The 22,928-nt window shown below is 36.9% G+C and overlaps 1 protein-coding gene across 3 annotated transcripts in view; it reads right to left on the reverse strand.

Moving 5' to 3' along the window:
- Window positions 1-22,928, reverse strand: part of OPHN1 (oligophrenin 1) — a 578,007-nt gene that overhangs the window by 318,778 nt on the left and 236,301 nt on the right. For all 3 annotated transcript variants that reach the window (XM_058536058.1, XM_058536059.1, XM_058536057.1), the window contains one exon: window positions 1,858-1,968. In XM_058536058.1, the coding sequence (XP_058392041.1) occupies window positions 1,858-1,968 (111 nt within the window). The remainder of the gene's footprint in view (window positions 1-1,857; window positions 1,969-22,928) is intronic.

Here is a 22,928-nt window from a genome sequence, read left to right on the forward strand (position 1 = left end):
ACATGTACTAAACACGTGTGTATACGCGTGTGTGCATACATACATGTATGTACTAAACACGTGTGTATATGCGTGTATATATATATATATAAATGTATATGGGTGTGTGTGCCACACACACAGTCATATAGACAATCTCCTGTTTCTCTCCCAAGCTTTCCCAGCTCAGGAAATGACACCACCACCCTCTCAGTCAATCAAGCCAGAAAGTAAAGAATCATCCCTGCTTTCTCTGTCACTCACATCTCAATCCAATCCATCAGTAATTCCTGTCAGTTTTGCCTCCAAAATCAATCTCTAATCCAGCTATTCTTTTTTATTTACACTACCACCACCCTAACCAAAGCCAACATCTTCTCTTGCCTTCTCTGCAGTAGACTCCTAACTGGTTTCCTCACTTTCACTGTTGGCCTCTTCCAAGCCCTTCTCCACACAACAAAATCAGCTCATTTCATATCCTATTTAACACCCGTCAGTGGTTTTCCACTACACTTAGACTAAAATACAAACCCCTCACCATGCCTACAGGACCTATGCCTTCCTGTCAGACATTATTTCCTACCACTCCCCTTTTCTCTTACCAGTATCTAAAAGAAAAAATCTTTTCATGCCTTGAACACACCTTTCTTTCCTAACTTAAGGACAGTGTGCATGTGTTTTTCTGTGCCTGGAATGTTCTTTCCCCATTATTCACATGGCCTCATGTTCTCTTTCTTTAGATCTTATCTTAAATGACACTTCCAGAAGTCCTCCTTGGCCACTTGATCTAAAGTAGCTGCGTATTCTTGTTCTTTGTTTTAGTCCTTATCACAACTTACAGTTATTTTTTTTTATGTGTATCCTTCTTTCCCTTCTGTCTACCCCATGAGAGTGTAGTCTTCATAAAGACAGAAACTGAGTCTGTCTTGTTCACTATAGGATACACAGTGTTTAACACAGCGTCTGGCACATAAGATAAGATCAATAAATGTTTATTGGATAAATTAGTAAATATCTGTTTGCACACATACATATACTGATATATACAAATGTGAGAACAGATGCACATGTACACAGATATACATGCTCATGTGCAATGCATATACACATATGTACACACACATGTACACATGTTTACACACACCCAGATCTACAAGTATACATGCACACATAGATAGAAAAAGAAATATAATCGATACACAGAGAATTTAGAATGGAAAATGCTACAATATTAACAGTGATTATCTCTGTAGGAGGGGTTTGTTGTTTTTGTTTTGTATTTCCTATAATTTTTCATAGCTTCTCTGCAATAAAAGTACATTGTTTTTATAATGAAAAAGAAAGTTTTTAAAATTCAACACGGTTTTCAAATCAAAGCACATTATCTTTTACAATAAATTAAGGAGATTTAAGTAGAAAAAATTAAAGTAGATAGAAGTAAAAGTAGTAGAATGAGAATTCATTGAGTGCAGGGACATGAGTTCCTAGCAAAGTGCCTGGTATATGATGGGTAATTTCAGAGGCTTTATGAATGTATGACAGGAAGGAAGGGAGGAGAACAAGGTAATAGGAAAGGTGACAGAGAAACTGAAGGAGGGAAGGAAGGAGAGAGGAAGAAAAGAAAAAGAAAGAAAACACCAGAGGTAGAGAGAGAAAATGTGCGAGGAAGGAGAGAGGGGGGAAGGGTGCTGAAGAGAGAGAGAATATTAGTGAGAGAGCAAGAACAATACAAGCCAGTGTGTCTACCTTATTGACTCATTATTAAGCATTGATTATTCTTTACATTCTTTGAGATTCCAATTTTATGATCAAAGTTCTCCACATTTACCTGGCAGTTGGTAAATATTTTTAGACCATTCATCAACAGATAGAACTTACTGGCTCCACAATATTGAACTTCTTGGACTCCTGAACTTCCTGGATTTGATAAACATAATCAAGGGAGGACTCGAAGAAATTGTGCCTCTCCTTGTCCACCTGAAGGTCTGCCTGTAGAAGAAGGGTAACAAATGACACAAATTGCCATAGTCATTCATGGAAATCAGTGCTTACGGACTCAACATAATGCTAGAGCTAGATGAGAAGTTAGCTATCAAGTATTGATCTTATCTCTGTATTTTACAGATAGGGAACATGAAGCCAAGAGAAAGAAAGTGACTGATGCAAGACTTCAGGTTTCTGGTCCAAAAAGGTAGAAGCTTAGACGTTATCACGCCCATCCTCACAAAAGTAAAAAGCTGAAGAAGTTGAAAATCAACAACTCCTCTTACATCCAACAGAGAATTGAAGTCAGAGGGAAAACAATTGCCTCAAATATTGGATAGACACTTGAATATGGAGAATCAGAGCTTACCAGAGCAGAAGCCTAGAAGCAGAAGCTTGTTGCTGTAGCTAGTATCAGACTTTATTTAAAAGAAAACTCTCTAAGGAAATCCAAAGATGGCAGGGAAGACAAAAACAACGACAAGAATTCTAGCCTCTAACAACATCAGCTACAGCAAACTAAGTACTGCTGAATTCCTAGCAGGATAAACATAAAACCTCATACCAAAGGCCTATTTACTTCAGTTCCTTTTACCTGGAACATCATGTCCAACTTTCATCCAAAGATTACAGGGCATGAAAAAAGGCAAAAAAAAAAAACCCCAAAAAACCAAAAAACACAGTCTGAAGATAAAGAACAAGCATCAGAACCAAACTCAGATAAGGCAGACATGGAGGATGGTAGAATTATAAGACCCAGGAATTACAGCTAAGGGCTCTAACAGAAAAAGAGGACAATACACAAGACCAGATGGGTTATATAAGCAGAGATATGAACACTTGAAGAAATAATCAAAAGGAAATTCTAGAAATATAAAATATTAGCATAAATGAAGAACACGTTTCATGGGCTTATCAACAGACTGGACAAGGCTAGGAAAGGAATCAGTGAACTTGAACATATGTCAATAAAAACTTCAAAAAATGAAATGCAAAGAGAAAAAGAAATGAAAAAGATGGAGTAGAATTTTCAATATCTGTTGAACAGTTACAAAAGGTGTAAGATACATATACTAGGAATGCCAAAAGGAGAAGATGAACAAAAGAAATATTTAAAGTAATGATCAGAGAGAAGTCAAGATGGCGGCATACGCCGGGAGCAGCTCACAGGTACGCAGCTCTCCCTGGAGGCGCGGGGCCCTGAGCCGGGGAGCACCCCCGCTGTGGGCATTTTGTGGACCCAGCACAGTCGAGACCAGCGGCATAAAATCTGACTTTGCCTGCTACTAAAACATTGGGGAGTACCCCCAGAAAACCCGGTTCACAAAGAAACTAAAACCAGCTCTTAAAGGGCCCGTGCGCAAACTCACCCGTTTCAGAAAGCATCCTAAAATCACCAGAAAGAAAGGTGCACAGTGCTGTGGTGAAGAGACTCACCTAATAGGCCCTGAGTGCATCTCGGTGAGGGGTGAGCCCTCTCCAGGGACTGGGACATTGGCGGCAGCCATTGTTGTGGCCTGGTGTGGGCGTGCTGACACAGACGCCATTGGAGTTCTCCCTGAGGGCTGCTAGCCCAGGGTCTGCCAAACCCGCTAGAGCACCCATTGAATGCAGCTCAGCCAGGGCAGGCAGCCCACCCTAGAGACTGGCCCCACCCAACAACAAGCCCTCAGGCAACTTGTGGGCCTGCATAGATTGGTGACTGGATTCTCTGCAGCCTGGCAACTGAGCCGACTTTAGCGGGGCAGGGTGTGCAGAAGGAGCGGGTGGAGAGTGTGGGGCAGTGGCGAAGTGTGTGGGGCTCCTGCCATGGAGAGACTGGGTCCGCTTGAGGAAGTCGGGGTGCACACACGGGGCAGGACTGTGTTGACTGTGTGTGTGGACCTGTGGGCAGCAGGGCTTGTCAGCTGCAGAAGACTTATACTTCTCAAAGACCCACATAGGGGGTTTGCCCCACCTTCCAAAGCCTGAAACAATTGGGTGCTCCTGTGCATGAGGCCAGCGCCACCCAGCTGCAATCCTCAGAGAGCTGACAAGAGACCTAATAGGCTAGAGGCTTACAGCAATTGTAAGGCCCTGAGCCTAACAACCTGCCACGCTGGGGGACTACTCACTTAAAAGAAATACTGAAACACAAATGTGGTATTAGAACTTGCAGCCAACTGTGCTGGGGCTCCCCACAACCGATAAAGAGACTGAAGGGCCCACAACAACTACAAGCAGCTGAGCATTACAACAGATCGCCAGGAGCATAACTCGGCCTCCCTGGGTGCCTACAGGGAGAGCAAACAGGCCACAACAGAAGGACACATGTAGCCCACATAGGTGTCACCCCTGGAACATTGAGAACTGAGGGAAGCACACTGGAAGCCTCCTAAGGCATCACTCACATAAGGTCACCTATCCAAGAGCAGGAGACGTAGCTGACCTACCTAATACATAGACACACGCACAGGGAAAGAGGCAAAATGAGGAGGCAAAGGAATATATTCCAAGTAAGGGAACAGGACAAAACCCCAGAAAAGGAACTAAGTGAAACAGAAATGAGCAAGCTACCCGACAGAGAGTTCAAACTAAGAGTGTTAAGGATGCTGACTGATCTGGGGAGAAGAATAGATGAACTCAGTGAGAATGTTAACAAAGAAATGGAAGATATAAAAAAGAACCAATCACAAATGAAGAATACAATACCGGAAATGAAAAATTCACTAGAGGGACTCAAAAGCAGAGTAGAGGATACAGAAGAATGGATCTGTGAGCTGGACGAAAGACTAGAAGAAATTACCCAAGGAGAACAGGTAAAACAGAAAAGAATTAAAAAGAGTGAGGAAAGTCTAAGGGACCTCTGGGAGAACATCAAGCGCACTGACATCCGTGTTATAGGTGTCCTGGAAGGAGTAGAGCGAGACAAGGGGGCAGAGAATCTATTTCAAGAAATAATAGATGAAAACTTCCCTAAGCTAAGGAAGGAAAGAGACATCCAGGTACAGGAAGCACAGAGAGCCCCAAACAAGATAAACCCAAAGAGGCCCACACCAAGACTCATCATAATCAAAATGTCCAGAATTAAAGATAAAGAGACAATCCTAAAAGCTGCAAGAGAATGTCAAGTTACATACAAAGGAAACCCCATAAGGCTACCAGCTGACTTCTGAGCAGAAACCTTACAGGCTAGAAGAGAATGGCACAATTTATTAAAGTGCTAAAAGGAAAAATCTTACAGCCAAGAATACTCTACCCAGCAAGGTTATGATTCAAAATGGAAGGAGAGATCAAAATTTTCCCAGACAAGCAAAAATTAAAGGAGTTTTCCACCAATAAACCAGTACTACAAGAAATGTTAAAGGGACTGATTTAAGGGGAAAAGAGAAGACCATAAATAGGAAAAATTATCTATTTCCATGATAAGAACGTAATGGATACAAATGCACAAAAAAGAGGTTAGATATGATATCAAAAACATAAAAGGAGGGCAGAGGGGAGTTAAAGAGTACATCTTTCAGACAGAGGTCAAACTAAAGTGACCATCAATTCTGTATAGAAGAAGAAAGGAACAGAGTAGGACTACTAAAACACTGAGAAAAAAAAAAAGTTAAAAAATGGCAGTAAGTACATACTTATCAATAGCTACTTTAAACATCAATGGACTAAGTGCTCCAGTTAAAAGGCATAGGGTGGCTGATTGGATAAAAAAACAAGACCCATATATAGGCTGCATACAAAAGACACATATCAGACCTAAAGACACTCACAAACTGAAAGTGAAAGGATGGAAAAAGATACTCCACGCAAATGGCAATGAAAAGAAACCCAGGGTAGCAGTACTCATATCAGACAAAATAAACTTTAAAACAAAAACTGGAAAAGGAGGCAAAGAAGGGCATTACATAATGGTCAAGGGAACAATCCAACAAGAGGATATAACACTTGTAACTATCTAGGCACCCAATGTAGGTGCACCTAAATATATAAAGCCATTATTAACAGACATAAAAACAGAAATGGACAATAACACAATATTAGTAGGGGACTGTAACACTCCACTTACACCAATGGATAGATCATCCGGACAGAAGATCAATAAGGAAACATTGGCCTTAAATGACACACTAGAACAGATGGACCTAGTAGATATATACAGAGCAATCCATCCAAAAACCGAAGAATACACGTTCTTTTCAAATGCACATGGAACATTCTCCAGGATTGATCACATATTAGGCCACAAAACAAGTCTCCATAAATTTAAGAAGATTGAAGTAATACCAAGCATCTTTTCTGACCACAACGGTATAAAACTAGAAATCTACCATAGGTAGAAAATTAGAAAAGCCACAAATACATGGAGATTAAACAAAATGGTACTGAACAACGACTGGGTCAATGAAGAAGTCAAAGAAGAAATCAAAAAATACCTGGAGACAAATGAAAAGGAAAATATGACATGCCAGAATTTATGGGATACAGCAAAAGTGTTTCTAAGAGGGAAGTTTATAGCAATACAGGCCTATCTCAACAAACAAGAAAAAACTCAAATAAACAATCTAACCATGCACCTAAACGAACTGGAAAAAGAAGAACAAACAGTGCCCAACATCAGTAGAAGAAGGGAAATAATAAAAACCAGAGCAGAAGTAAATGAAATAGAGGCCAAATAAACAATGGAAAAAATTAGTAGAACCAAGAGCTGGTTCTTTGAAAAGATAAACAAAATTGACAAACTTTAGCTAGACTCACCAAAAAAAAAAAAGAGAGAAGGCACAAATAAGTAAAATCAGAAATGAAAGAGGATAAATTACAATAGACACCTCAGAAATACAAAAGATTATAGGAGAATACTATGAAAAGCTATATGCCAACCAATTCAACATCTGAAAGAAATGGATAAATTCTTAGAATCATACAACCTTCCAAAACTGGATCAAGAAGAAGTAGAGAATTTGAATAGACCAATCACCAGAAAGGAGATCAAAACAGTAATCAAAAAAACCTCCCCAAAAAGAAAAGTCCAGGACCAGACGGCTTCCCTGGTGAATTCTACCAAACATTCAAAGAAGACTTAATACCTATCCTTCTCAAACTCTTCCAAAAAATTGAGGAGGTGGGAAGCTCCCTAACTCATTCTATGAAGCTGACATAAGCATGATACCAAAACCAGACCAGGACAACACAAAAAAAGAAAATTACAGGCCAATATCACTGATGAACTTTGATGCAACAATCCTCAACAAAATACTAGCAAATCGCATACAACAATATGTTAAAAAGATTATACACCACGATCAAGTGGGAATTATTCCAGGTATGCAGGGATAGTTTAACATTCACAAATCAATCAACATGATATACCACATGAATAAAATGAAGAAGAAAAATAACATGATCGTCTCAATAGATGCAGAGAAAGCATTTGACAAGATACAGCATCCATTTATGACAAAAACTCTCAATAAAATGGGGATAGAAGGAAAGCACCTCAACATAATAAAGCCCATATAGGACAAACCCACAGCTAATATCATCCTCTATGGTGAAAAACTGAAAGATATCCCTCTAAGAACAGGAACCAGACAAGGATGCCCACTGTGACCACTCCTATTTAACATAGTACTGGACGTCCTTGCCAGAGCAATAAGGCAAGAAAAAGAAATAAAAGGGATCCAAATTGGAAAGGAAGACGTGAAACTGTCACTATTTGCAGATGACATGTTTTATATATAGAAAACATTAAAGAATCCACCAGAAAACTTTTATAAGTAATAAACGAATATGGTAAAGTTGCAGGATACAAAATCAACATACAAAAATATGTTGCATCTCTATACACTAACAACAAAGTAGCAAAAAGAAAAATTAAGAATACCATTCCATTTACCATTGCAAGTAAAGGATAAAATACATAGGAATAAACTTAACCAAAGAGTTGAAAGAGCTGTACACGGAAAACTATAAAACATTGCTGAAAGAAATTGAAGAAGACACAAAGAAATGGAAAGATATTCCGTGCTCTTGGATTGGAAGAATTAACATAGTTCAGATGTCCATACATCCTAAAGCAATCTATAGAGTCAATGCAATCCCTATCAAAGATCCAACAACATTTTTCACAGAAATAGAACAAAGAATACTAAAATTTATATGGAACAACAAAAGACCCCATATAGGTAAAGGAATCCTGAGAAAAAAGAACAAAGCCGGAGGTATCACACTCCCTAATTTCAAAATATACTACAAAGCTATAGTAACCAAAACAGCATGGTTCTGGCACAAAAACAGAGACACAGATCAATGGAACAGAATCAAAAGCCCAGAAATAAACCCACACATCATGGACAGCTAATCTTTGACAAAGGAGCCAAGAACATACAATGGAGAAAGAAAGTCTCCTCAACAAATGGTGTTGGGAAAACTGGATAGCCACATGCAAAGAAATGAAAGTAGGCCCTTACCTTACACCATACACAAAAATTAACTCCAAATGGATTAAAGACTTGAATGTAAGACCTGAAACTATGAAACTTCTACAAGAAAACATAGGCAGTATGCTTTTCGACATCGGTCTTAGCAACATCTTTTCAAATACCATGTCTGACCGGGCAAGAGAAACAATAGAAAAAACAAACAAATGGGACTACATCAAACTAAAAAGCTTCTGCACAGCAAAGGAAACCATCAACAAAACGAAAAGACAACCTAACAATTGGGAGAAGATATTTGCAAACCATACATCTGATAAGGGCTTAATCTCCAAAATATTTAAAGAACTCATGTATCTCAACAACAAAAAAACTAACAACCCCATTAAAAAATGGGCAAAAGACCTGAACAAACATTTCTCCAAAGAAGATATACAGATGGCCAACAGACACACGAAAAGATGTTCAAAATCATTAACTATCAGGGAAATGCAAATCAAAACTACAATGAGATATCAACTCACGCCCATCAGAATGGCTATAATTAACAAGACAGGAAACAACATGTGTTGGAGAGGATGTGGAGAGAAGGGAACTCTCATACACTGCTGGTGGGAGTGCAAACTGGTGCAGCCACTATGGAAAACAGTATGGAGATTCCTCAAAAAATCAAGGATAGAACCACCATATGATCCAGCTATTCCACTGCTGGGTATTTATCCAAAGAACTTGAAAACACCAATGCGTAAAGATACATGCACCCCTGTGTTCATTGCAGCGTTATTCACAATAGCCAAGACTTGGAAGCAACCTAAGTGCCCATCAAGGGGTGAATGGATAAAGAAGATGTGGTATATATACACAATGGAATATTACTCAGCCATAAGAAACGATGAAATCCAGCCATTTGTGACAACATGGATGGACACTGAGGGCATTATGCAAAGTAAAATAAGTCACAGGGAGAAGGTCAAATACAGTATGATTTCCTTCATTAAGTAGTAGATAATAACAACAATAAACAGACACATAGAGACAGAGATTGGATTCGTGGTTACCAGAGGAGAAGCAGGGAGGGAGGAGGGCGAAAGGGATAATTCAGCACATGTGTGTGGTGAGGGGTTGTAATTAGTATTTGGGTGGTGAACATGATGTAATCTATGCAGAAATAGAAGTATAATGATGTACACCTGAAATTTATACAATGTTATAAACCAATGCTACTGCAATAAACAAAAAATTTAAAAAAAAAAGTAATGATCACTGAAAATTTTCCAAATTAGATACCAAACTACAGATTGAGAAAGCTCAGAGAACAACAGCACGATAAATAGGAAAAAAATCTACATGTAGGCATATCAATTCAAACTACAGAAAGTCAAAGACACAGAGAAAAATCGTAAAATAAGGAACAGCAAAAACACCTTAACTGAAGAGGAGCAAGGATAAGACATTTCTTATGAAACCATGCAAAAGGAAGAGAGTAGAGTGAAATATTTAAGGTGTAGAAAGAAAAAAATCACAAACTTAGAATTCTCTGTCCAGTGAAATTATCGTTCAAAAGTGAAGGAAAATTAAAGAATTTCTCAAACAAACAAAAATTGAAGGAGTCTTCTGCCCCTAGAGTTAGAATACAAGAAATGTTTCAAGAAATTCTTCATACAGAAGCAAAATGATATAGGTCAGAAATATGTACCAACATAGAGAAAAGAAGACCACTAGTGAATGAATGGATGAAGGTAAAATAAAATCTTATATTTTTCTTATTCTTAACTGATCTTAAAGATAAGAGTTTGTTCAAAATAATAATTGCAAAAATGTATTGGGTGATTATAGATTATAAAAAGTGAAATGAATGACAATAATATTTTAAGGGACTAAAGGGAGAAATTGACAATACTGTGTTATAAGGTTCCTGTAATACCAACAAAGCAGCATAGTGTTATTTGAAAGTGGACGTGGATTAATTGTAAATGCATACTGCAAACTCTAGGATAACCACTAAAAAAGAAAAAAAAACATTATAATTGATATGCTAAGAGATGACAGAAAATGGAATCATATATAATTTTCAATTAAAAAAAGAGATGGCAAAAAAAAGACTGAAAGCCAAACAAAAAAAAAAAAGAAAGAAAACGAAGAACAAAGGTAATGAATGGAAAACTATAACAAATATGGTAGATATTTATCCAACTATATCAATAATCACTTTAAAGGTCAATGGTCTAAACACACCGATTAAAAGGCAGAGACTGTCACAGTGCATAAAAAATAAGAGCCAACTAAATGTTATGTACAAGACATCACTTTAAATATAAAAGACATAGATAGATTAAAAGTAGAGGTATGGAGAAAGATATTCCATGCCAACATTTAATCAAAAACAAAAGCTAGATAAGCTATATTAATTTCAGAAAAGGGAGACTTCAGAGGAAGGAAAGCTATTAGGAAAAAAGAGGGACATAACATAATGATAAATGGGTCAATTCTCCAAGAAGATATAATAGCCCTTATTATGTATGACAGAACATCAAAACACATCAGGCAAAAACTGATAGAACTACAAAGAGAAATAGATGAATCCACTATTAGAGTTGGAGACTTCCTCTGTCAGTAATTGACCGATCCAGGAGGCAGAAAATCAATAAAGACATAATTGAACTGAACAGCACCACCAGTCAACTCTATCTAAATAACATCTATAGAACGCTATCAAACAACAGCAGAATACATCTTATTTTCAAGCTCACATGGAACAATAACCAAGATCAATCACATACTGGGACATACAATACATTTGAACAAATTTAAAAGAACAGGAATCATATAAAGTATACTCTCAGACCACAATTAAATTACACTAGAAATTAATAACAAAAAAAATAGTTGGAATACACCAAAATAGTTCAAGATTAAACAGCATATTTCTAAATGACACATGGGTCAAATAGGAATTCCTAAGAAAAATTAAAAAATATTTTCAACTAATGAAAATGAAAATACAACTTAATATTTGTGGGATGCAGTGAAGGCAGTGTTTAGAGGAATATTTAAAGCATTAAATACAAATATTAGAATAGAGGAAAGATCTAAAATCAATAATTTAAGCTTCTACCTTAAGAAACTAGAAAAATAACAGCAAATTATACACGAAGGAAGCACAGGAAAATAAATAATAAAAATTAAAGAAGAAACCAATGAAATTGACAACAGGAAATCAATAGAGAAAAATCAAAAAAATAAAAAGCTGGTTCATTCAAAAGATCAGGAAAACTGCTAAGACTACAGACAGGTTAACTAAGAAAGAAAGAGAGAAGATATAAATTTACACTGTCAGAAATGAAACAGGGGACATCACTACTGATCTCATGGACATTAAAAAAAATAAGAGAGGAATGTGATTAACAACTTTATGTCCACAAATTTGATAACCTAGATGAAATGGACCAGTTCCCCGAAAGACACAATCTTCCAAAAGTCACACAATGTAAAATAGACAATCTGAGTAGACATATCTACTAAGGGAATTTAATCAATAATCAATAGCCTTGCAAAAGAGAAAGCACTAGGCCCAGATGGGTTGACTGGTTGATTCTACTAGACATTTTAAAGAAGAAATGACACCAAATTTCTACACTATTCCAGAAAACTCATTCCCAGAGGCCATAAATATCATGCTACTAAAACGAGACAAAGAAATTACAGTAAAAGAACAGACGAATAGCTCTCATTAACATGAATGCAAAAATTCTCAACAAAATATTAGCAAATCAAATCCAATAAGGTATGAAAAAAATTATACATCAGGACCATGTGGGATTAATTCCAGGTATGCAAGTCTGCTTCAACATTCAAAAATCAATTGATGTAATCATCACTTCAACAAGCTAAAGAAGAGTGACATCAGCAACATGGTGGAGTGAGCTGTTCCCTTTGTCTCTTCACCTCTGAAGCACAACTAAACAGACTCTCATTGAACAACAGAGGACACCCACACAGCACAACAGGATGCATGAGAGACCCATGCAGCTTTACATCTGCAGGTGGATGGACTGGGTCCCTGGTAAGCAGTGGAAATATGTGAGCAACCCCCTACCCATCCCCAGCAGCAGCGAGCCAGGTCGCGGGTCCTCTCACAGTGGTAGGTGCTACTCTAAGAGGAGGAGGGGTCAGCCAGGACTCTGGGTGAATGCTATCCTAGTCCACAGGAAAACACCCCATGCCACCACAGCCCTGTCAGTGGGAACACGCTGCACCATGACTGTAAGAAGAGGAAGTGACAGCCCTGCACAGGTGCACAAATACATTCCCGCCCTCTGGGAGGGCCCACTGTGCTGCTGGGTCCCCCCAGAAGGAATGCACCTAGGTGCAACTGTAAGAAGAGGTGACGGCAGCCCTGCATGCACATGCAAATGCTTTCCCAGCCTGCAGGAGCACCCATTGTACTTGAACAACTTTCAACAGATGGGGTGGGATTAAAAACACAGCTCTTGCTTACCCCAAGCAGGAGCAGGTGTAATCTGTGACCTGATACTACCACAAATGCACCTGCACAGGATTAGTTCATCAAATATCATGAAAAACTACAGGAACAATTTAGAGCAGAAGGAAAATGACAACTCTCTAGAAACCAACCCTGACGTCACAGAAATTTACAATCTAAATGACAGAGAATTCAAAATAGCTGTCATAAAGACACTCATCGAGTTACAAGAAAACTCAGAAAGACAGTTCAATGAGCTCAGTATTAAAATTGAGAATCAGAAGGAATACTTCACGAAAGAGACTGAAACTATAAAAACACAACCAAAGTGAAATTCTGGATACAAAGAACACAGTTAATGAGATAAATAATCTAGAATCCTTAAAAAATAGAGTTGACATTATGGAGGACAGAATTAGTGATTTAGAGAATAGAAATATAGAAATGCTTCAGGTGTAGAAGGAGAGAGAACTAAGATTTTTTAAAAAAATAAGGAATTCTTCAAGAAATATCTGACTAAATTAGGATAAGTAACATAAGCATTATAGGCATTCCAGAGGGAGAAGAGAGGGAGAAAGGAGCAGAGAGCTTGTTCAAAGAAATAACAGCTGAGAAATTCCCAAAGTTGGAGAAAGAACTGGACTCAGAAGTACATGAAGCCAACAGAACTCCTATTACATCAATGCAAAAAGACCTTCTCCAATACATATAATAGTAAAACTGGCAAAAGTCAATGACAAAGAAAAAATATTAAGGGCAGCAAGGCAGAAGAAAATAATTTACAAAGAAAACCCTACCGGGCTTTCAGTGGATTTCACCACAAACCCTACAGGCTAGGAGAGAATGGAGTGATATATTCAAAATAACAAAAGACAAAAACTTTCATCCAAGAATACTCTATCCAGCAAAACTATCCTTCAGATATGATGGAGAAATAAAAGCTTTCCCAGATAATGAAACCTGAGGGAGTTCATCACCATTAGATATCCTTTACAAGAAATGATGAAGGAAGCTCTCATACCTGCAACAAAAAGGTGAAGGTCTACAAAGCTTTGAGCAAGGAGATAAATGGACAAAATCAGAAAACTGCAGCTCTATCAGAACAGGTTAGCAAACAATTATAACACAAAAGATAAAGGGAAGGAAGGAAGAAAAATAACTATAAACACTTCAATTTAGTCACAAACTCACAATACATAACACAATAATTTGTGACAACAATAACTCAAAAGGGGATGAGGAAAGGGACGGAACCTACAGAGGCTAACAGAGATAAGAAGCTTTCAGAAAATGGGCTATATGATCTACAAGATCTTTTAGACAAATCTCATGGTAACCACTAAACAAAAATTCAGAGCAGATCCACAATTAATAAATCAAGAGAAAACTGAGAAAATCACAATAGAAAAACACCAAACTGAAAAGGCAGTCAGAAATAAAAGGGAAGAGAAATAAGGGAAATACAGCACAACCAGAAAACAAGAGATAAAATGCCAGTATTAAGTCATCATATATCAATAATCACTGTAAATTTAAATGGACTGAATTCTCCAATCAAAAGACACAGAGTATCTTGATAGATTAAAAAACAAGACCCAACAGTATGCTGCCTCCAGGAAACACATCTCAGCTCTAAAGACAAACATAGGCTCAGAGTGAAGGGATAGAAGACGATACTCCAAGCAAATGGTAAACAAAAGAAAGTGGGTACTGCCATACTTATATCAGACAAAGCAGACTTCAAGATAAAAATGACAATGAGAGACAAAGAGGGGCAATATATAATAATAAAAGGGACTTTCCACCAACAGGACATAACATTTATGAATAGATATGCCCCTAACACAGGTGCATCAAAGTATGTAAAGTGACTATTAACAGACCTGAAGGGAGAAATTAACAGCAACACAAAAATAGTAGGGGACCTCAACATCCCACTTACATCAATGGATAGATTATCCAGACAGAAAGTCAACAAGGAAATAGTGGAATTAAACAAAAAACTAGACGAGATGGACTTAATAGATATATACAGAAGACTCCATCCAAAAACAGCAGAATATACATTCTTCTCAAGTGTACATAGAACATTCTCAAAGATAGATCACAAGTTGGGAAACAAGCTAGGCCTCAATAAATTTAAGAAGACTGAAATGACATCGAGCTATGATGCTCAATGCTTGATAATACTTCTCCGACCATAATGCTATGAAACTAGAAATGAACTACAAGAAAAAAGCTGGGAAAGTGACACATATGTGGAGAGCAAACAACATGCTATTGAACAACCAATGGATCGTTAAAGAAATTAAAGGAGAAATCAAAAACTGTCTGGAGACAAATGAAAATGAAAATACACTATACCAACTCATATGGGATGCAGAAAAAGCAGTCCTAAGAGGGAAATTCACAGAAATACAAGCCCATCTTAACAAACAAGAAAAGTCTCAAATAAGCAATCGTAAACTATACCTAACAGAACTAGAAAAAGAAGAACAAACAAAGCCCAAAGTCAACAAAAGGAGCGAAATAATAAAAGTTAGAGCAGAAATAAAAGAAATTGAAACCATAAAAACAGTAGAAAGGATCAATGAAACTAAGAGTCAGTTCTTTGAGAAGATAAACAAAACTGACAAACCTTAGCCAGACTCACTAACAAAAAAAGAGAGAAGGCTCAAATAATAAAATCAGAAATGAAAGAGGAGAAATTAAAAGGTATACCACAGAAATACAAAGGATTAAAAGAGAATACCGTGAAAAACTATATGCCAAAAAATCCAGCAATCTAGATGAAATGGATAAATTCTTAGACACATACAACCTCCCAAAACTGAATCAAGAAGAAATAGAGAATCTAAATAGACTAGTCATAAGTAAAGAGATTGAAACAGTAATCAAAACCTCCCAAAAAATAAAAGTCCAGGACCAGATGGCTTCTCTGGAGAATTCAATCAAACATTCAAAGAAGATTTAATACCTATCCTTCTCAAACTACTCCAAAAAATTGAAGACGATGGAACACTTCCTAACACATTTTATGAGGTCAACATCAGTATGATCCCAAAGCCACACAAGGACAACACAAGGAAGGAAAATTACAGGCCAACACGGCTGATGAACATAGATGCAAAAATCCTCAACAAAATATTGGCAAACCGAATACAGCAATACATTAAAAGGATCACGATCGAGGGGATTCATACCAGGGACACAGGGATGGCTCAACATCTGCAAATCAATCAATGTGATACACCACATTAACAAAATGAAGATAAAAACCACAAGGTCATCTCAATAGACGCAGAGAAAGTAATTGACAAGACCCAACATCCATTTATGATACAAACACTCAATAAAATGGGTATAGAAGGAAAGTACCTCAACATAATAAAGGTCATATATGACAAAACCACAGCCAACATAATACTCAACAGGGAAAAACTGAACGCCATCCCTCTGACAACAGGAATAAGACAAGGGTGCCTACTCTCATGGCTATTATTCAACATAGTACTGGAGGATTTGGCCAGAGCAATTAGGCAAGAAAAAGAAATAAAATGTATCCAAAATGGAAAGGAAGAAGTAAAACTCTCACTGTTTGCAGATGACATGATTCAATATATAGAAAACCCTCAAGAATCCACCAGGAAATTATTATAAATAATCAACAACTACAGCAAAGTTGTAATCCAAAAATAAACATACAAAATCAGTTGCATTTCTATACACTAACAACAAACTAGTAGAAGGAGAAGTCAAGAATTCAATCCCATTTACAATTGCAACAAAAAGAATAAAATATCTAGGAATAAATTTTAAAAACAGTAAATTTATACACAGAAAACTATAAGCCATTATTGAAAAAAACTGAAGAAGACATAAAGAATTGGAAAGATATTCCACGTTCATGGATTGGAAGCATAAACATAGTTAAAATGTCCATATTACCTAAAGCAATCTACAGATTCAATGCAATCCCAATCAGAATCCCAATGACATTCTTCATGGAAATAGAACAAAGAACCCTAAAATTTATATGGAACAACAAACGACCCTGAATAGCCAAAGCAATCCTGAGAAAAAAGAACACAGCTGGAGGCATCACAATCCCTAACTTCAAAATATACTACAAAGCTAGTAATCAAAACAGCTTGGTACTGGCACAAAAACAGACACACAGATCAATGGAACAGAATTGAAAGCCCAGAAATAAAACCACACATCTATGGACAGCTAATCTTTGGCAAAGGAGCCAAGAACATACAATTGAGAAAGGGAAGACTCTTCCATAAGTGGTGCTGGGAAAACTGGATAGCCACATGCAAAAGAATGAAAGTAGATAATTATCTTATACCATACATGAAAATTAACTTAAAATGGATTAAAGACTTGAATGTAAGACCTGAAACCATAAAACTCCTAGAAGAAAACACAGGCAATACACTCTTTGACATTGGTCTTAACAGCATCGTTTGAATACTATGTCTACTCAGGCAAGGGAAACAAAAGAAATATTTTCAAATCATATATCTGACAACAGGTTAATATCCAATATATAAAGAACTCATACATCACAACAACAAAAAAAACAATCTGATCAAAAAATGGGCAGACGATACGAACAGACATTTTTCCAAAGAAGATATACAGATTGTCAACAGGCACACGAAAAGATGTTCAACATCACTAATTATTAGGGAAATGCAAATCAAAACTACAATGAGATATCACCTTACACCCCTCAGAATGGCTATAAAAAACAAGACAAAAAACAATAAATGTTGCAGAGGATGTGGAGAAAAGGGAACCCTCATACACTGCTGGTGGGAATGCAAACTGGTGCAGCCATTATAGAAGGCAGTGTAGAGATTTCTTAAAAAATTAAAAACAGAAATAGCATACAATCCAGCTATCCCACTACTGGGTATTTATCCAAAGAATTTGAAATCAACAATTCAAAGAAATTCATGCACCCATATGATCGTTGCAGCAATATTCACAATAGCCAAGACATGGAAGCAACCAAAGTCCCCTTCAGCTGACGAATGGATAAAGATGATGTGGTGTATATATATATATATATATATATATATATATATATATATATATACACAATGGAATACTACTCAGCCAAAAAAAAAGACAAAATGATCCCATTTGCAACAACATATATGCACCTTGATGGTATAATGTTAAGCGAAATAAGACAGACCAGAGAAAGACAAACACTGCATGATTTCACTCATATGTGGAAGATACACATGGATACATAGAACAGATTAGTGATTACCAGAGGGCAAGGAGGTTGGTGGGTAGGCAAAAGGGGTAAATGGGCACATATGTATGATGACTAATAAAAATTAGACTAATGGTTGTGAGCATGAAGCAGTCTATACAGAATCTGATAAATAATAATGTGCACCTGCAATTACAAAATGTTGTAAACCATTATGACCTCAATAAAATAATTGAAAAAAAAAAACAAGCTAAAGAAGAAAAATCATAGGATCATTCCAACAGATATAGAAAAAGCATTTGACAAAACCTAACATCTATCCATTCATGATAAAAAAAACTCTCAGTAAACTAGGAATATAAGGGAACTTCCTCAACTTGATAACACACAGCTGCAAAAAACCTACAGCTAGCATCATACTTAATGGTGAGAATCCCGATGCTTTCCCTCTAAGATCAGGACAACTCCTATTCAATCATTAGAATTCCAAGCTAATGCAATAAGACAAGAAAAGGAAACAAAGCGTATATACAATTGGAAGGAAGAAATAAAACTGTCTTTTTTTGCACATGACATTATTTTGTATGTAGAAAATTTCCAAAGAATCAACATAAATCTCCTGGAAATAATAAGCAACATAGCACAATTGCAGGATACAAGGTTAACAAACAAAGGTCAATTGTTTTCTTATATGCTAACACTGAACAATTGGAATTTAAAAGTAAAAACAACACCATTTACATTAGAATAAAAAAATTGAAATACTTAGGTATAAATCAAACAAAATATGTGTAAGATCCATATGATGCAAATCATAAAACTCTACTGAAATAAATCAAAGATCTAAATATATGGAGAGATATTCCATGTATATGGATAGGAAGACAGTATTATCAAGATGTCAGTACTCCACAAATTAACCTATAGATTGGATGGAACCTAATCCAAAATCCCTGCAAGCTATTTTCTGGATATCAACAGAGTGATTCTAAAGTTTGTATGGAGAGGTAAAAAAAAAAATCCAGAATAGCCAACACAATATTAGGTGAGAAGAACAAATTGAAGTATTGACATTATCTGATTTTGAAATTACTATAAAGCTATAGTAATCAAAACAGTTTGGTACTGGTGAATGAATAGGCAAATAGATCAATGGAACAGAATAGAGAGCCTGAAATAGATCCACATAAATATAGTCAATTGATCTTTGACAAAGAAGCAAAGGCAATACAATGGAACAAAAGATAGTCTTTTCAATGAATGGTGTTGGAACAACTGTACATCTTCATGTAAAAAAAAAATATAGACAGACCTGCTTACATCTTTCACAATTAACTCAAAATGGATCATATACCTAAATGTAAAGCTCAAAACTATAAAACTCCTAGAAGATAACATAAGAGAAAATTTAGCAATGACTTTTTTAGATATAACATCAAAAGTATGGTACATGAAAGAAAAAATTGATAAGTTGGATTTCATTAAAATTATAAACTTCTGCTCTGTAAAAAACTCTGTTAAAATAATGAAAAGACAAGCCATAGAGTGGGAGAAAATCTTTGTAAAACTGATACCTGATAAAGGACTGGTATCTAAAATATACAAGCAACACTTAAAGCATAACAATAGGAAAACAAACAACCCAATTAAAAAATGAGTAAAAGATTTGAACAGACACCTCACCAAAGAAGATCTACAGATGGCAAATAATAAAAATATCAGAAAATGTTAAACATCATATGTCATTAGAGGAATGCAAATTACAACAGCAATGAGACATCACTACACACTTATTAGAATGGCTAAAATCCAAAACATGGATAACATCAAATGCTGACAAGGATGAGGAGCAACAGGAACTCTCATTCATTGATGATAGGAATAAAAAACAGTACAGCCATTTTGAAAGATAATTTGGCAGTTTCTTACAAAACTAAATATACTGTCACCATGCAATCCAGCAATTGTGCTCTTTGGTATTTACTCAAATGATTTCAAAAGTTATGTACACAAAAATCTAGACACAAATGTTTATAGCAGCTTTATTAATAATTGACAAAATTTGGAGGAAGCCAAGATGTCCTTCAATAGGTGAGTGGATAAACAAACTGTGGTATATTCACACAACGGAATATTATTCAGTGCTAAAAAGAAGTGAGCTATCAAACCATGAAAAGACACAGAGGAACCTTAAATGCATATTGCTAAGTGAAAGAAGCCAATCTGAAATGGCTATATACTGTGTAATTCCAACTATATGACATTCTGGAAAAGGTAAAAATATGGAGACCGTTAAGAGGTCACTAGTTGCAAGGGTTTTTGGGGGTGTGGAAAGGAGGGGATGAATAAGTAGTGCCCCAGGATTATTTAGGCCAGTGAAACTACTCTGTATGATAGCATAATGTTAGATCCATGTCATTATACATTTGCCATAACCCATAGAATGTACAACACATTGGCTTATCAAATGCACCTCACTAATGCAAATGCTAATAATAGAGGAAACTATATGCAGGGGATTAGGTATATATGGGAACTCTCTGTATTTACCATTCAATTTTTCTATAAACCTAAAACTGCTCCAAAAAATAAAGTCTCAATATTAAAAACAGTGACTGAACCAAGGTCCTCCTGCTTATTTTTCATTGAACAGATACAAAGGCTGCATCCTTGCTCATTAGGAAAGTCACCTGGGACATCTCCATACAGTATCAAACTGCTAGGATGCTCCAGAAGCTTTCACTGCAAAAGCCTCCAAAAGAGAAAAGTTTGGATTGTGACCAAGGTTCCAAACCCCCAGGTTTGTTAATTATCTAGGAGGACTCACAGGAGTCAGCATATAGTCATACTCATGGCCAAGATTTATTTGAGTAGAAGAATACAAAGCAAAATCGGTAAAGGGAAAAGATACATGGGGTGAAGTCCAGAGGAAACTAGGTTCAAGCTTCCCAGAGTTCTCTCTTAGTGCAGTTATAGAGGACACACTTGATTCCTCCAACAAAAAGTTATGACAACATACATGAAATGTTTTCTACCAGGGAATGATGTTGATGTTGAACATCATTAGAGACTGAGCGTCCTAAGTTTTTACTGGGGGCTGTACATAGGCACCCTCTGCTGAGCATGTACTAAAACTCCAGACTCCCAAAAGAAAATAAGGTGTTAAGCATAAACCACATTGTTTGTACAGGCATTTTAGGCACAGTGAGTCATTCTTACCATTTAGGGAAACTTTTATATCAGTGTAGGGACTTTTTACCAGCCAAGTTCCCAGACACCAGCCTAAAGCTAATCCTGTAAGCAGACATTTCTAAGCACAGTAGTCTCAGGCCTGTTATGTTAACTCTTTTCTGCATAGGAACCCTGGCACAGAATAGATGGAAAAGGAAGAAAACAAAAGTGTGCAAAATGAAAATGGCAGAAGACCCCAGACTAGTACTTCATTTCAGTTTCTGGAAGAGAAGTAGTCCTTCACCTTTTCCACACTAACTCCATCCACCACTCATCACCTTTAAACACCTCACATGATGTGACGGATACTCACTAAATCAGGTGTCAGGAGATGAGCTTCAGCTTCGCCACAATCTGTGTGACCTTGGACAAGATGATTTCACACAACATTCTTAGCTCATGTCTATGACCTTATTCAATCAGGTATCTCTTTTCATACTTGGATCTTCAATATCTCCATATTCACTGGATCTTTTATCCAACACACAGATTCATTCTTACGTTTAAAATAGTCTTAATCAATTACTTCCTTCCTTCCCTTCCCCAGTGCCACTCTTCTGACTCAGACCCTCTCCCCTAGATCATTGCAATAGTTTCCTAAACTCGCTTTCTGGCTTCCAGTCTCTCCCTGATCGAATTCATCCTATAACCTCAGCCACTTTAAGATTCCTAAAATAGAATTCTACTCAGATTGCTTGTACAACAAAAGGCCTTCAATGATTCTCCCAGAATTCAATACAAACTCCTGAGCCTATTACTCCACAATATGGCCTCAACTTGCCTGATCCTATCTTGTCTTTCATTACCCTCCAACAGTAATGCAAATTCTGGTCAAATCTTTTACCAAACATACTCTATGTTTTTCATCCGTGGAACCATTGCCCTTCACTTAAAAGGTTCATTTCTCCATTTCTATCTGTCAAAAAGTTTACCTACTATTGAATGACCACCTCAACTTGGAAGGGCAACATTATTCCACAAAGCCAATTCTCCATACCCAAATGTAACTTTTTATTCTCCAAACACTTTCCCACACCTATAAGGACACCACATACACATACACATTAAAGTATGTGAAAAATTCTACTTGTATAAGAGTCACATGTATTCTTATTTTAGCATCCCAACTGTAAACTGCAGGAGGGACAGAAGCATGTCTTATTGTCTCTGTAGTCCTGTTGCACCCAGCATAGTGCCTGGTACTTAGTAGGCATTCACCAAATCGTGGCTTATTTGACCTGAAGTCACTGCAAGTCCCATGTAAGCTGTAGTCCCAGTGCAGGACCAAAAAAAAAAAAAGCTAATGCTGGAATACCTCAGGGGAAAAAAGTAGAAGATCTGTTCCTGATCTATCAAATACAACACTGGTTTAACTTTATCCTCACAACACTAGTTTAACTCTATCCTTGTGTAGAATCTGGAACCAGAAACTTAGAACTGAGAGGGACTCTAGAGATCACTGAGTACCACTCCTCCCTCAACAGATAGGGGAACTGAGGCCAAAAGGAAATATCTTATTGAAAATCACACCATGAGTGAGTGGAGGAGCTGGCTTGAGAACTCAGGGCTCTTGAGTCCCAGGCCAGGGTTTAACCTGCAA

This window comes from Diceros bicornis, chromosome X (assembly GCF_020826845.1).
Source record: "Diceros bicornis minor isolate mBicDic1 chromosome X, mDicBic1.mat.cur, whole genome shotgun sequence".
NCBI lineage: Eukaryota > Metazoa > Chordata > Mammalia > Perissodactyla > Rhinocerotidae > Diceros > Diceros bicornis.